The sequence below is a fragment of the Bufo gargarizans genome, chromosome 7 (genome assembly GCF_014858855.1).
Source record: "Bufo gargarizans isolate SCDJY-AF-19 chromosome 7, ASM1485885v1, whole genome shotgun sequence".
Classification (NCBI taxonomy): domain Eukaryota; kingdom Metazoa; phylum Chordata; class Amphibia; order Anura; family Bufonidae; genus Bufo; species Bufo gargarizans.
The window spans coordinates 87,521,839-87,538,800 of record NC_058086.1 but is presented as its reverse complement, the minus strand read 5'-3'; the positions used below and the strand labels follow the sequence as shown (position 1 = coordinate 87,538,800).

At 44.9% G+C, this 16,962-nt stretch overlaps 1 protein-coding gene across 1 annotated transcript in view; it reads right to left on the bottom strand.

Moving 5' to 3' along the window:
- The window catches only part of GUCY2C (guanylate cyclase 2C), a 576,500-nt gene that overhangs the window by 40,369 nt on the left and 519,169 nt on the right, over positions 1-16,962 (bottom strand). Inside the window, exon 25 of the mRNA XM_044302403.1 lies at positions 871-965. Within this exon, the coding sequence (XP_044158338.1) occupies positions 871-965 (95 nt within the window). The remainder of the gene's footprint in view (positions 1-870; positions 966-16,962) is intronic.

Genomic DNA, 16,962 nt, shown 5'->3' with positions numbered 1-16,962 from the left:
GCACTGTTATGGGGGATCTGTGGGTGACGCACTGTTATGGGGGATCTGTGGGTGATGCACTGTTATGGGGGATCTGTGGGTGACGCACTGTTATGGGTGATCTGTGGGTGACGCACTGTTATGGGTGATCTGTGGGTGACACTTATGGGGGATCTGTGGGTGACACTTATGGGGGATCTGTGGGTGACACTTATGGGGGATCTGTGGGTGACACTTATGGGGGATCTGTGGATGACACATATATAGCATCTTATGCAATGTGTCATCCACAGATCCCCTCCATAAGTGTCCCTGTAGTAGTGAATGACCCGGCATCTGCTTTTATAATGACAGCGGGGCCCGTGCAGTGACTATTCTGCTACACGGGCCCCGCTCACTGTATAATTGTACTTACAACTACAAGCGCTCGCCGAGAGGAGGCAGGAGGCAGGCCGGGAGGACAGGCGCTGGCAGCGTGAGTCATACGTCATGCGCCCACGCCGCCTGCTTCATTCATAAAGTGGGCGGCGTATGACTCACACTGCCAGCGCCCGCCCTCCCAGCCTGCCTCCTCCCTCCTCTCTGGGAGCGCTTGTAGTAGTGATAATTAAAGGTGAAGGCTGGCGGCCGGCGGTGGCTACGCGGGCCACATGATGAGGTCTGGCGGCCCGCGGGCCTTGTGTTTGACACCCGTGACCTAGAGGCTAATAAGCATTTTATAAAAGTTATATTTCTGGAGTAACGGGGGCATAGATAAAAGTAGGAATAGACTACTTAGGTTCAGCTAACATTAGCACATCTCTAATGTCCGCTAGTTTAATAGGGTTAATTCTGGTGACAAAATCCCTTTAAACTGGCTAAAGTGCAAAATAGGTTTCTATATGTTCTTACCTTGAGATAAGTTTCTCCTCTTACTTCATACTGAAATTTGCAGTCTGTCCTCTTCAGAATGGAAATTGTTGATTTACTTACATGTATTCGTAAAGCTGTTTGAAGAAAAAAATGTAAATGAATGAAAGACAGTTAAAGGGAATCTGTCACCTTGTATTTGCTTACCTGTTATCGCTTCTGAATTGTCTGTTTTAGCAACTACTTATATCTACCTTGTAATAAAAATTGTGGAACATCTTTGGAAGATCAATGAACTTGAGGCTATAATGGCATCTGAGAATATAGATGTAGTGGCTGTTACTGAGACGTGGTTCAAGGGGAGTAATGACTGGGATATATCAATACCAGGGTTCTCTCTATACAGGAAAGACAGAGAAGGCAAGAAGGGGGAGGGGTGGCCCTGTATGTGAAAGATAGCATAAAATCTAATTTGATACAAGTTACCGAGAACAATTTAGAGTCAGTTTGGGTTACCTTGCAACTTGATAATCATAAGATAACTTGTGTAGGTGTGATATATAGACCACCTAGCCAAGTCAAAGAATTAGATGATCTACTAGTTGAGGAAATAGCTAAAATGACATTGAAGGGGGAAGTTATCATTATGGGAGACTTCAATCTTCCAGATGTAAACTGGAAAACCAAAATAGCTAGTTATGCCAGAAGTATAGATATTCTAAATTCCCTACTGGGATTATCTCTACAGCAAGTAGTGGAGGAGCCAACCCGGAAGGAGGCCATTTTAGATTTAGTATTCACAAATGGGAATTTGGTATCTGATATTACTGTAGGGGAAAGCTTGGGTTCTAGTGATCAACAGTCAGTGTGGTTTACTATAAGTACAGTGACTGAGTCACACCACACAAAAACAAAAGTTTTAGATTTTAGAAAAACAGACTTTTCTAAAATTAGATTAGTGGTATACGAGTCCCTATCAGACTGGAACAGTTTCATTGGAGTCCAGGAGAAATGGGACTACTTAAAAGTGGCACTATTGAAGGCAACAGAAAATTGCATTAGGCTTGTCAGTAAAAGCAAAAAAATGAAGAGACCACTGTGGTACTCAGCAGAAGTGGCCAAAATCATTAAAAACAAAAAGATAGCATTTAGGTATTATAAAAAAAAATATAAAAAAAAAACAAAACGAGGATGACAGACACATTTATAAGATTAGGCAGAGAGAGGCCAAACAAGTTATAATAGCTTCTAAAGCACAGGCAGAAGAGAAATTAGCTCAGTCAGGGAAAAAAGGCGATAAGGCATTCTTCAGAAACATAAATGAAAAAAGGAAACTAAAACAAGGAATTACCAAATTAAAAACTAAAGAAGGAAGGTATATGGAAGAAGATAAAGAACTAGCTGACTGCCTCAATGAATACTTCTGTTCAGTTTTTACAAAGGAAAATGAATGAGAAGGACCTCATTTAGGAAAGAAGACTAATGAATCTTTTGACGCATGTGTCTTTACAGAGGAAGAGGTTCTAAGTCAACTGTCTAAAATTAATACAAATAAGTCACAGGGGCCTGATGGGATACACCCAAAGCTATTAAAAGAGCTCAGCGGTGAACTAGCAAAACCATTAACAGATTTATTTAACCAATCACTGGCAACAGGAGTCGTCCCAGAAGATTGGAAATTAGCAAATGTTGTGCCCATTCACAAGAAAGGTAGTAGGGAGGAATCGGGCAACTATAGCCCAGTAAGCCTGACATCAATAGTGGGGAAATTAATTGAAACCATACTTAAGGAGAGAATTGTGGACCATCTAAAATCCCATGGATTGAAAGATGAAAAACAGCATGGGTTTACTTCAGGGAGATCATGTCAAACTAATCTTATTGATTTTTTTGATTGGGTGACTAAAATAATAGATGGAGGAGGTGCAGTAGACATCGCTTATCTAGACTTTAGTAAGGCTTTTGATACTGTCCCACATAGAAGGCTTATCAATAAAGTGCAGTCATTGGGCTTGGACTCCCATATTGTTGAATGGATTAGGCAGTGGCTGAGGGACAGGCAACAGAGGGTTGTAGTCAATGGAGTATATTCAGACCAAGGTCTTGTTACGAGTGGGGTACCTCAGGGATCTGTTCTGGGACCCATATTGTTTAATATCTTTATCAGTGAAATTGCAGAAGGCCTCAATGGTAAGGTGTGTCTTTTTGCTGATGACACAAAGATTTGTAACAGGGTTGATGTTCCTGGAGGAATACACCAAATGAAAAAGGACTTAGGAAAACTAGAGGAATGGTCAAAAATCTGGCAACTAAAATTTAATGTTGATAAGTGCAAGATAATGCACCTGGGACGTAAAAACCCAAGAGCAGAATATAAAATCAGTGATACAGTCCTAACCTCAGTATCTGAGGAAAGGGATTTAGGGATCATTATTTCAGAAGACTTAAAGGTAGGCAGACAATGTCACAGAGCAGCAGGAAATGATAGCAGAATGCTTGGGTGTATAGCAAGAGGAATTACCAGTAGAAAGAGGGAGGTGCTCATGCCGCTCTACAGAGCACTAGTGAGACCTCATTTGGAGTATTGTGCTCAGTACTGGGGACCATATCTCCAGAAGGATATTGATACTTTGGAGAGAGTTCAGTGAAGAGCTACTAAACTGGTACATGGATTGCAGGATAAAACTTACCAGGAAAGATTAAAGGACCTTAACATGTATAGCTTTTCATGGAACAACACTGATAATATGACACTTTGATATAATGTAAAGAAGTTAGTGTACAGCTTGTATAACGGTAAATTTGGTGTGCCCTCAAAATAACTCAACACTAGTGATGTCCCGAACTATTCACCGGCGAATAGTTCCCGGCAAACATAGCTTGTTCGCATTCGCCGCTGCGGGCAAACATATGCGATGTGCGGTCCACCCCCTATACATCGTCATTTAGTAAACTTTGACCCTGTACCTCACAGTCAGCAGACACATTCCAGCCAATCAGCAGCAGACCCTCCCTCCCAGACCATCCCACCTCCTGGACAGCATCCATTTTAGATTCATTCAGAATCTGCATTCACAGTGAGAAGAGGGACAGTACTGCTGCTGCTGATTCAATAGGGAAAGCGTTAGCTAGGGCATTGTTCTGTGTACACAGACTCATCTGCTGTAAGGACAGCATCCAGACAGCACCACAAAAAGGCTGGTACATCAGTCTGCTTTTTTTATTTATATATATATATATATATATATATATATATTGCAGTTGCCTGGCTGCCCGTGTGTGAGAGGCTGCAGGCTCAGTCATAGACAGCACTGTGTGCACTGCACACCATACATACAGGGTGTGACAGAAAATACCTCGCAGATAAAAAAAAAATTATATTTAATATTTTTCTGTGACATAATCACATTTGCAAGCCCGTGTGTGTCAGGCCCACACATACTGTATACTGCTAGTGGCTAGGCCTGCACTCATAGCGTTACAGGGTGTCATTCACTCAAATACCTTGCAGAAAAAAAAATTGTATTTAAAAATATTCTGTGATCTAATCACATTTGCAAGCCCGTGTGCATCAGGCCAACACATTCTGTATCGTGCCCACTGGCTAGTGGCTAGGCCTGCACTCATACCGTTACAGGGTGTCATTCACTCAAATACCTTGCAGAAAAAAAATCTATTTAAAATTATTCTGTGATCTAATCACATTTGCAAGCCTGTGTGTGTCAGGCACACACATACTGTATTGTGCCCACTGGCTAGTGGCTAGGCCTGCACTCATACCGTTACAGGGTGTCATTCACTCAAATACCTTGCAGGAAAAAAAATATATATTTAAAATTTTTCTGTGATCTAATCACATTTGCAAGCCCGTGTGTGTCAGGCCAACACATACTGTATTGTGCCCACTGGCTAGTGGCTAGGCCTGCACTCATACCGTTACAGGGTGTCATTCACTCAAATACCTTGCAGATAAAAAAAAATCTATAGAATTTTTTTTCTGTGATCTAATCACATTTGCAAGCCCGTGTGCGTCAGGCCAACACATACTGTATTGTGCCCACTGGCTAGTGGCTAGGCCTGCACTCATACCATTACAGGGTGTCATTCACTCAAATACCTTGCAGAATAAAAAAATTATATTGAAACATTTTCTGTGATCTAATCACATTTGCAAGCCTGTGTGTGTCAGGCCCACACATACTGTATTGTGCCCACTGGCTAGTGGCTAGGCCTGCACTCATACCGTTACAGGGTGTCATTCACTCAAATACCTTGCAGAAAAAAAAAAACAATTTAACTTTTTTCTGTGATCTAATCACATTTGCAAGCCCGCGTGTGTCAGGCTCACACATACTGTATTGTGCCCACTGGCTAGTGGCTAGGTCTGCACTCATACCGTTACAGGGTGTCATTCACTCAAATACCTTGCAGATAAAAAAAATTCTATTGAAAATTTTCTGTGATATAATCACATTTGCAAGCCTGTGTGTGTCAGGCCCACACAGACTGTACTGTGCCCACTGCCACTTATATAGGTTGGCACAGTACCTTGCACGCATAGTAACACTTATCTAATAAAAAATGACAGGCAGAGGCAGGCCACGCTGCAGGGGCCGTCGTGTTCGTGGTGCTGTGATTTCCACCTGCCCTGGAATAATGCCCAGTGTTCTGAGGCCACGTACCCTGAACCCAAAAAATTCAGAGAAAATAGTTGACTGGCTTACACAAGACTTCAATCCTCAAAGCTTTCACTAAGAACCTTGATGCACCATCCTCCTCCAGCTCAGCTTTGGTCACCTGCTCTCAAGTTACCACTCTCCCCCCCACAGCCACCACCACCACTACCACCACAGCCACCACAGCCGCTTCACTTGATCCCTCAGAGGATTTATTTACACATCAGTTGGATGAAATTAGTGATGTGCAACCATTATTGCCAAGGGATGTAGATAAAAGGGATATGTCTCAGTCAGGCAGCATTACACACATGGACGTACAGTGTGCTGATGATGATGATGATGATGTACCCGCTGCTGCTTCCTTTGCTGAGGTGTCAGATACAAGTGAAGTGGTTGATGATGACGATGCGTCCGTGGATGCCACGTGGGTGCCTGCTCGAAGAGAAGAAGAAGAGGGGGAAAGTTCAGAAGGGGAGACAGAGAGAAGGAGGAGACGAGTTGGAAGCAGAGGGAGGTCGTCGCAAGGAGCTGGTGGCACAGTCAGACGACATGTATCGGCACCCGGGATCAGCGTGACAGCACGCCAATCAACGCATGCTGTTGCCACCACCAGAATGCCGTCATTGCAAAGCTCAGCAGTGTGGCATTTTTTGTGTGTGTCTGCCTCTGACAACAGCGATGCCATTTGCAACCTGTGCCAAAAGAAACTGAGTCGTGGAAAATCCAACACCCACCTAGGTACAACTGCTTTGCGAAGGCACATGATCGCACATCACAAACGCCTATGGGGATCAACACATGATGACGAGTAGAAGCAGCACACAAGCTCAAAGCCACCATCCTCCTCCTGGTCCAGCATCTTCAGCCACGTCAACCACTGCTGTCCTCCTTGCCCTCTCTCAACCACCCGCCACTCCGCCTCTCACCTTCAGCAGTTCCATCTCATCTGCCCACAGTCAGGTGTCTGTAAAGGAAATGTTTGAGCGTAAGAAGCCAATGTCACAGAGTTACCCCCTTGCCCGGCGTCTGACAGCTGGCTTAACAGAACTCTTAGCCCGCCAGCTTTTACCATACCAGCTGGTGGAGTCTGAGGCCTTCAAAAAATTTGTCGCTATTGGGACACCACAGTGGAAGGTACCCGGACTAATTTTTTTTTTCTAATAAGGCAATCCTAAACTCCTCTAAGTCGTGGCATCTCTGGCATACAGTGTTGGGGTAAGGGTCCATCTGACCACTGATACCTGGTCTGAAAAGCACGGTCAGGGCAGGAATATCACCTCACTGCGCATTGGGTCAACCTGCTGACGGCTGCCAAGCATGGAATGCGTGGCTCTGCAGCGGAGTTGGTGACACCGCCACGACTTGTAGGCAGGCCACTCCATCCTCTTCCATAACCTCCTCGGCTGAGTCCTCTTCTGCTGCGGCATCTGGCTGCACATCAACTGAATCTCCCCAGGGGCTATTCCACATCCCGGATACGACAGTGTCACGCTGTCTTGGGGTTGACCTGAAAGCAGAGAGCCACACCGGACCAGCACTCCTGTCCGCCCTGAACGCACAGGTGGATCAGTGGCTGACCCCACACCAACTGGAGATCGGCAAAGTGGTGTGTGACAATGGAAGCTATTTGTTGGCGGCATTGAATTTGGGCAAGTTGTCACATGTGCCGTGCATGGCACATGTGCTGAATCTCATCGTACAACGCTTTGTGTCTAAGTACACAGGCTTACAGTACATCCTCAAGCAGGCCAGGAAGGTGTGTGGCCATTTCAGGTGTTCCTACACGTCCATGGCGCACTTTTCAGACATTCAGCGCAGAAACAACATGCCAGTGAGGAGCTTGATTTGCGACAGCCCGACACATTGGAATTCAACACTCCTAATGTTCGACCGCCTGCTCCAACAAGAAAAAGCCGTCAACGAGTATTTGTATGACCGTGGTACTAGGACAGCCTCTGCGGAGCTGGGAATTTTTTTGCCACGTTACTGGACACTCATGCGCAATGCCTGTAGGCTCATGCGTCATTTTGAGGAGATGACAAACCTAGTCAGTCGCACCGAAGGCACCATCAGCGACCTCATCCCATTTGTTTTCTTCCTGGAGCGTGCCCTGCGAAGAGTGCTGGATCAGGCTGTAGATGAGCGTGAAGAGGAAGAGGAAGAGTTGTGGTCACCATCACCACCAGAAACAGCCTTGTCATCATCGCTTGCCGGACCTGCGGCAACGCTGCAAGAGGAGTATGAGGAAGAGGAGTCAGAGGAGGAATGTGGCTTTGAGGAGAAGGAAGACCAACCACAGCAGGCATCCCAGGGTGCTCGTTGTTGTCACCTATCTGGGACCCGTGGTCTTGTATGTGGCTGGGGGGAAGAACAGACCGTCAATGACATCAGTAAGGAGGAGGAACGGGAAATGAGTAGCTCGGCATCCAACCTTGCGCAAATGGGGTCATTCATGCTGTCATGTCTGTTGAGGGACCCTCGTATAAAAAGGATGAAGGAGAACGACCTTTACTGGGTGGCCAAGCTACTAGACCCCTGGTATAAGCAGAAAGTGGCGGAAATGTTACCAAATTACCGGAAGTCAGAAAGGATGCAGCAGTTCAAAACCAAACTAAAAAATATGCTTTACACAGCTTATAAAGGGGATGTCACAGCACAACGGGAATCTAACTGGGGAAGAGGTGAAAGTAATCCTCCTCCTACCACGACCACGGCGGCAAGGACAAGACACTTCACAGATGTGTTGTTGATGGAGGACATGCAGAGCTTTTTCAGTCCTACACATCGCCACAACCCTTCGGGATCCAGCCTTAGAGAACTACTCGACCAACAGGTGGCAGACTACCTCACCTTAACTGCAGATATTGACACTCTGAGCAGCGATGAACCCCTTGACTACTGGGTGTGCAGGCTTGACCTGTGGCCTGAGCTATCCCAGTTTGCGATAGAACTTCTGGCCTTCCCCGCTTCAAGTGTCCTGTCAGAAAGGACCTTCAGTGCAGCAGGAGGCATTGTCACTGACAAAAGAAGTCGCCTCGGTCAAAAAAGTGTTGATTACCTCACCTTCATTAAGATGAATGAGGCATGGATCCCGAAGGGACTGACAGTAGGGGATACGTTTGACTAACAAAAGGCCTGATGAAATGCCTTGGCCTCAAAATGGTCCCCACGCTGCTGTATTTAATGTCTGCATAAGGGATGACTTTCGTGAATTCTCCGCCACCAACTAGGGTTCAAGCCGCAATGTTTTAGTCACCTTTCTGCCTTGAAAACATCAATTTTTCCGGTGCTGCTACAACATCGGCTGCAACAATAACATTGTTTTTCAGGCATATGTACATGCCTAATTTTTCTGGCCTCTGGTGCTGCACTGTGGCTGCAAAAACAAAACAAAAAAAAAGGCACATGCAAGTGGCAATTCCCCTTTCGTGATCGTTACCTTGTTGTGGTGAAGGGGCTTGCGTATCACAATGAAGTGATCATCACCTCTATGAGTGTGTTGGCAATGTTGCCACACCCCAGATGATAGGGCCGTTGCTTCATTATGATAAGACCAAAAGCGATCGGCTCTTAATAAAGTCTCTTAATAGTTTATTAGAAATAATGCAGACAATTTAAAAAATCCCCATCAATTCCAATACAAATCAAGTACAAAGCTCAGAACTAAATTATTCCAGGATGTTGTAATAGTTAGTTAATTCGACAATGGTTAATCAATTCGACACACGTCCCGGGATAGGGGACGTAACAGGGATTAAACTGATAGGAATAGTACTAGTTAAGACACCACTCATATAGGGTGTCACAGCACATTGCTCCGTGCACGCGCAGTGCCCCAACTTGGTAGTAAGAGGACCGACCAAGCTGCTTTTTCCATCTCCCGGTTCCTAAAATCAATTCAGTTTGGTGTATCAGAGTTTGGTCTGTCACTGTGAAGGCAGTCGAAGGTACCCGGCCTAAATTTTTTTTCACAAAAGGCAATCCCACCCTGATATTGGACGTGACAGGGATTAAACTGATGAGAATAATACTACAGAAAATAGCACTCATATCGGGTGTGACAATAAAATGGCACGGCGCAGACGCAGTGACCGTGGCGTGGATTCAAACAGAGGGGACGGAGCCAGCGTCTTTTTTAACCATCTCCCCGTTCGAAAAATCAATTTAATAAATGGACCCCAGATTGGGGACGTCACGTAACAGGGATTAAACTGATGAGAATAGTACTTCATAAAATAGCACTCATATCGGGTGTGACAGTAAATTGCACGGCGCAGACGCAGTGACCGTGGCGTGGATTCAAACAAAGGGGAGGGAGCCAGCAATTTTTTAACCATCTTCCCGTTCGAAAAATCTATTTAATAAATGGACCCCAGATTGGGGACGTAACAGGCATTAAACTGATGAGAAGAGAGAACTACAGGAAATACCACTCATATCAGGTGGGACAGTAAATTGCACGGTGCAAACGCAGTGACCGTGGCGTGGATTCAAACAAAGGGGAGGGAGCCAGCGTTTTTTAACCATCTCCCCGTTCGAAAAATCCATTTAATAAATGGATCCCAGATTGGGGACGTAACAGGGATTAAACTGATGAGAAGAGAGAACTATAGAAAATAGCACTCATATCGGGTGGGACAGTAAATTGCACGGCACAGACGCAGTGACCATGGATTCAAACAAAGGGGAGGGAGCCAGCGTTTTTTTAACCATCTCCCCATTCGAAAAATCAATTCAATTCACCTTTCCGGGACCCTTGGTGTTGTACGTGTCTGGGTGGAGGAAGAAACCTTCAATGACATCAACGGGACATGGCTAGCTTGGTATCCAACCTTGTGCAAATGGGAAGTTTGCGGTTGGGCAAATGGACTGTTTGCGGTTGTTTGCGGTGCATTAAAAGGGGAGTTTGGTCTGTCAATGTCTGTGAAGCGGGCGTAACCCTTACACTACCTGATCGATACAACATCATACCTGATCGTATACACACACTGGATGTTTTAAACCTCGTTGTTCAAAAAAAAAATTGGATTGTTAGGTGATTTATGCCCTTTATGGATTAAAATCCAACTCTGCATCAACTATGTAATTTTCCATGGGAGTTTTGCCATGGATCCCCCTCCAGCATGCCACAGTCCAGGTGTTAGTCCCCTTGAAACAGCTTTTCCATCACTATTGTGGCCAGAAAGAGTCCCTGTGGGTTTGAAAATTCGCCTGCCTATAGAAGTCAATGGCGGTTCGCCCGGTTCACACGTTTGCGAACATTTGTAGAAATTTGCGTTCGCCGTTCGCGAACGGGAAATTTTATGTTCGCGACATCTCTACTCAACACACAGCCATTAATGTCTAAACCACTGGCAACAAAAGTGATTACAATTAGCAATTTTCCCTCCCCGGTATCATGTGACTTGTTAGTGTTACAAGGTCTCAAGTGTGAATGGGAAGCAGATGTGTTAAATTTCTTGTTATCGCTCTCACTCTCTTATACTGGTCACTGAAAGTTCAACATCGCACCATTGTTGCTCTACATAAAGATGGCCTAGGCCAGACAGGGCCAACCTGCGGCTCTCCAGCTGTTGTAAAACTACAACTCCCACCATGACCTGCTGTAGGCTGATAGCTTTAGACTGTCGGGGCATGATGGGAGTTGTAGTTTTGCAGCAGCTGGAGAGCCTCAGGTTGGCCTACTCTGGCCTAGGCTATAAGAAGACTGCCAAGTCCTGAAACTGAGCTTCAGCATGGTGGCACACTTCATCAAATTGGTCTGTATGGCTATCGTCCAAGAATAAAGCCTCCTCTAAAGATGATGCACAAGAAGGCCCACAAATAGTTTGCAGAAGACAAGCAGGCGAAGGTCATAGATTACTGGAACCATATCTTGTGGTTTGATGAGACCAAAATAAACCAATTTTGTTCAGATGGTGTCAAGCTGTCACGCCAGATCCCTGAGAAGTTCTGACAGACATTCTTCAGTACCTCCTGCATGATGTTCTTTTGTTTTGCTTTCGCTTTGACATCTCTCCTCCGTCTCCCAGCTGTCATCTATTAGCAGTGATTGCCTCCCTATATATCTCCTCCCATACTGCCTCACTTTGCGGTTTATACTTCTTCCTGAATTGTGTTCTCAGCTTGAAGTTGCTACAGCTGGTTCTTCAGATAAGTCAATTTTTGTATTTGTATTTTCCTGTTGGTTTGATTCTAGGTGACCCTGACTCCCTCCATATTAAGTGCAGGGAGCCGGTGGTCGTGTCCCCTCACTATTATAGGGTTTGAAGGTGTGACTCAGTCTAGGTACGTGGACATGCAACTTTCTATCATTGAAATCTTTGCATGGGCTGAGAAGACAGGGAGAGCTTCAGGGCTTTAATAGGGCTCACCCTTTTGTTCCTTAGTTTTGGATCAAGTCAGTTGGATCTTTATTTGTCACTTCTTGTTTTCGGCTACACCATCCGTGACATTATAAACCGCCAAAACCATCTTAAGCATGGATCCGGTTTTAGCCTTGACGGACCGCATGCGGGGTCTTTCACTGGAGGTCGCAGAGCTCCGTAAAACTGTATCTCAGTTTCAGGTGACCGGTTCTGCTTGCGTTCATGGAGTTTGTTCTGAGCCTAAGATCTCGCTTCCAGATACCTTCTCTGGGGGTAGTGAGAATTTTGTTCGTTTTAGAGAGGCTTGCAAACTCCATTTTCGCCTACTTCCCCATTTCTCTGGCGATGAGGAGCAGAAGGTGGGGATCATCATCTCACTGCTCAGGGATAATGCTCAGTCTTGGGCCTTTTCGCTGCCGGTGGGGGCACGGCCCCTCCGATCAGTGGATGAATATTTTGTCTCAGGGTTCCTCTCCTGCCAAATGGTGACCGTGTGCCTTTTTCTCAAAGAAACTCTCCTCCGCAGAAAGAAATTACGATGTGGGAGATAGGGAGTTGTTGGCCATCAAGTTAGCTTTTGAGGAATTGGCTAGAGAGAGCCAGACACCCTATTACCGTGTTTACCGACCATAAGAATCTGGCCTACTTGGAGTCAGCCAAGCGTCTGAACCCGAGACAGGCCAGATGGTCTTTGTTCCTTTCAAGGTTTAATTTTGTTGTCACGTTCCACCCTGGGGTTAAGAATGTGAAGGCGGATGCCCTGTCACGTTGTTTTCTGGGAGGGGGGAACTTTGAAGACCCGGGTTCCATTTTGGCTGAAGGGGTGGTTGAGTCTGCTCTTTATCCTGAATTGGAGGCAGAGGTTCAGGCAGCCCAGGCAGAGGCTCCTGATCTTTGTTCTCCTGGGAGGTTGCTTGTGCCTCTTGCTTTACGACGCAAGGTTTTTAAGGAGCACCACGATACTGTCCTTGCTGGGCACCCCGGGGGGGGGGGGGGGGGTAGAGCCACAGTGGATCTCATCGCTCGGAAATTCTGGTGGCCGGCTCTTCGTAAGTCGGTTGAGGGTTTTGTGGCAGCCTGCGAGACCTGCGTTTGTGCCAAAGTCCCTCAATCACGTCCATCGGGTCCTCTCCTTCCGTTACCCATTCCTTCCCGTCCTTGGACACATCTGTCCATGGATTTAATTACGGACCTGCCTCGTTCCTCGGGGAAGACTGTGATTCTGGTGGTGGTGGACCGTTTTAGCAAAATGGTGCATTTCATTCCTTTTCCTGGCTTGCCCAATGCTAAAATGCTGGTGCAGGCATTTATTGATCACATTGTCAAACTGCATGGTAATCTTTCAGACATAGTCTCTAATAGGGGCACACAGTTTGTTTCCAGATTCTGGAAGGCCTTCTGTTCTCGCTTGGGGGTTCGGTTGTCATTCTCTTCTGTTTTCCACCCGCAGTCGAATGGCCAGACAGAGCGCGTCAGAATCTGGAGACATATCTGCACTGTTTTGTGGCGGAGAATCAGGATGATTGGTGTTCTTTTCTCTCCCTTGCTGAGTTTGCTTTAAATAACCGTCGTCAGGAGTCCTCTGATAAGTCACCATTTTTTGGTGCATATAGGTTTCATCCGCAGTTTGGGACATTCTCTGGAGAGGGGGCTTCTGGTTTACCTGATGAGGAGAGATTCTCCTCGTCTTTGTCATCTATTTGGCAAAAGATTCAGGATAATCTAAAGAGCATGAGTGAGAGATATAAGCGTGTGGCGGATAAGAGATGTGTGCCTGGTCCAGACCTGAATGTTGGTGATCTGGTGTGGTTGTCTACTAAGAATATCACATTGAAGGTTCCCTCCTGGAAGTTGGGTCCTAAGTTTATTGGGCCTTACAAAATCTTGTCCAACTATTAAAACCTTATGTCCAACCCACTGTACCCTCCTCTTTGCCTCCTCCTCCGATTATGGTTGTTGGTAATCTTGAATTTCAGGTCTCAAAGATTGTGGACTCTCGTATTGTCCACGGTTCTCTTCATTACCTCGTTCATTGGGAGAGTTATGGTCCTGAGGAGAGGATGTGGGTTCCAGTGGCGGACATTAAGGCCACTTGCCTTCTCAGGGCATTCCATAGGTCCCATCCTGAGAAGGTGGGCTCTGAGTGTCCAGAGTCCACTCGTAGAGGGAGGGGTACGGTCATACCAGATCCCTGAAAAGTTCTGACAGACGTTCTTCAGTACCTCCTGCATGATGTTCATATGTTTTGCTTTCGCTTTGACATCTCTCCTCCCTCTCCCAGCTGTCATCTATTAGCAGTAATTGCCTCCCTATATATCTCCTCCCATACTGCCTCACTTTGCGGTTTATACTTCTTCCTGGATTGTGTTCTCAGCTTGAAGTTGCTACAGCTGATTCTTCAGATAAGTCAATTTCTGTATTTGTATTTTCCTGTTGGCTTGATTCTAGGTCACCCTGACTCCCTCCATATTAAGTGCAGGGAGCCGGTGGTCGTGTCCCCTCACTATTATAGGGTTTGAAGGTGTCATTCAGTCTAGGTACGTGGACATGAAACTTTCTATCATTGAGATCTTTGCATGGGCTGAGAAGACAGGGAGAGCTTCAGGGCTTTAATAGGGCTCACCCTTTTGCTCCTTAGTTTTGGATTAAGTCAGTCGGATCTTCTTTTGTCACTTCTTGTTTTCTGCTACACCATCCGTGACACAAGCGTGTGTGTCGGCCACCAGGTGAGGAGTACAAAGACAAGTGTGTCTTGCTTACAGTCAAGCATGGTGGCGGGAGTGTTATGGTTTGGGGCAGCATGAGTGTTGCTGGTTGTAGGGAGCTACAGTTCATTGAGGGAACCATGAATGCCAACATGTACTGTGATATACTGAAGCAGAGCATGATCCCCTCCCTTCGAAAACTGGGCTGCAGGGCAGTATTCCAACATGATAACAACCCCGAACACACCTCCAAGACCACCACTGCATTGCTAAATAAAAACTGAGGGTGAAGGTGCTGGACTGGCCGAGCATGTCTTCAGGCCTAAACCCTATTGAGCATCTGTGGGGCAACCTCAAACAGAAGGTGGAGGAGCGCAAGGTCTCCAACATCCACCAGCTCCATGATGTTGTCATGGAGGAGTGGAAAAGGATTCCAGTGGCAACCTGTGAATCTCTAGTAAACTCCATGCCCAAGAGAGTTAAGGCAGTGCTGGAAAATAATGCTGGCCACCAAAATATTGACACTTTGGGAACAATTTGGCCATTTTCACTTAGGGATGTACTCACTTTTGTTGCCAGCTGTGTGTTGAGTTATTTTAAGGACAAACCAAATTTACACTATTATACAAGCTGTACACTGACTACATTACATTGTATTAAAGAGTCATATCTTCAGTGTTGTCCCGTGAAAAGATAGAATAAAATATTTACAAAAATGTGAGGGGAGGACTCACTTTTGTGAGATACTGTAATCCAGTCAGTGCTGTCAGTTTCAGACTGTGCAGGGAAAAAAAAAAAAAAAACTGATAACACCCACCTGGACCTTAATTACAAACAATCATAAGAATAGATGCTCCAAAATTGTTATTACAAAAGGGGTGAATGCAGCTACTAAAACTGTTGCTTCAGTTAGTAGAAAAAGTAGTTTGAACACATATGCAAATAAGTTGGTCAGAGCGCAGATGGTGGCACCTTTCCATTAAGGTCAATTTGATATAGGGAATATATAGTTTATGTCCCTTAGGGTCTGAAGCTGTGGTGTGGACTAGTGGTGGTGTTCTTTTTTTTATTTTTCCTTTTATTTTTCCTTTTTTTCATTGCAGATTTCTCCTGTCACTGGGGTTTATATATTCGCTCCAATTACATGAGGAAAACAGCCTCCTGAAATGCATCATAAAGATGATCTGTCCCTGCTAAAACTGAGCAGCTCTTGCAGTTACCCGGGATACTCCAAAAGTGGGGTGGTGCCAAGTGGAGGGATTGTGAAGCTAGACAATTCCAGTAGTAATAACATATCACTCAATAAATGAATTAATAAGCTTGCTTTTATTGTACAAATAATGTGTAGTCGGCACTGTGGAAGAATGTGGGGGTGCTCGTGTCCTGGGTTGCAGGATACGGCTGTTTAGAAGAAAAGAGTCACATTTGCCTGTATTCTGTCTATGGCAAGAAAGTAAAGATTTATTAGCATCAAAGGGTGAGTGCTGATCCACTTCTTTTACATGCTTTTATTGTACAAAATCCAGTGTGGTCCAGAATGTTTCATATATTCATATTATACAGCCACTCATGTAAGAGAACATTTTGATCATTTATTGATCTTCCTCAGCAACATGAGACTGTGACTGAAAACTGGAGGTCATGGAGGACTTGGCAGTATACAAAATGCTCATTGAGTGTTGTGCATGCAGCAATGGGGAAGGCCAAAAAAACATAAATAGATGATGTGATTCACCTCACTGGTGCATAAGCAGGCCATCTCTTTATACCAGCAACAAGTAGAAATCTCAGAACCCTGCCAATGTATGTAAATCCTTTTCTTTACTCAATGAATTTTAAAATAATTTCTCGGCAAATCAGTCAACAGGATGATATGACAGTCCTAGTACAAGGCTATCAGGTTGACGAGTTTCGGAGCATGGTCTGTTCTTTGTTTATAACCTGTTAGTGTGAATATGGGAAGAGATATATATCCTGACACTCCCGTGTCACAGGTGTAATCAGTTGTTTAAAAAAAAAAAAAATCTGCAATAAGAAAAACTGACAACAAAAAGCCTTCAGTAATATAATATTGTCAGTTTTCTTGTTTAAACCATTTGAATATGCGCTATTTAAAATAAATATCCACAAAATCTCCCTATTTAAAAGGAGTCTTTTTCAATAACGCAAAATCTGAACATAGTCAAATTTCTTGAGAGGTTTTGACTAAAATATTTTGATACACTTGAGGGATACACTTTGGTATTAGTGGAATCACATTTATGTTCCCATATCCTTTCTTTTACTTTTTATGTGATGCATCCTACATATATCAAGTTACATTGCATACACTGAATAATATACATTATAAAATCTTACATTTCATGTCGTTTGGCTGTTATT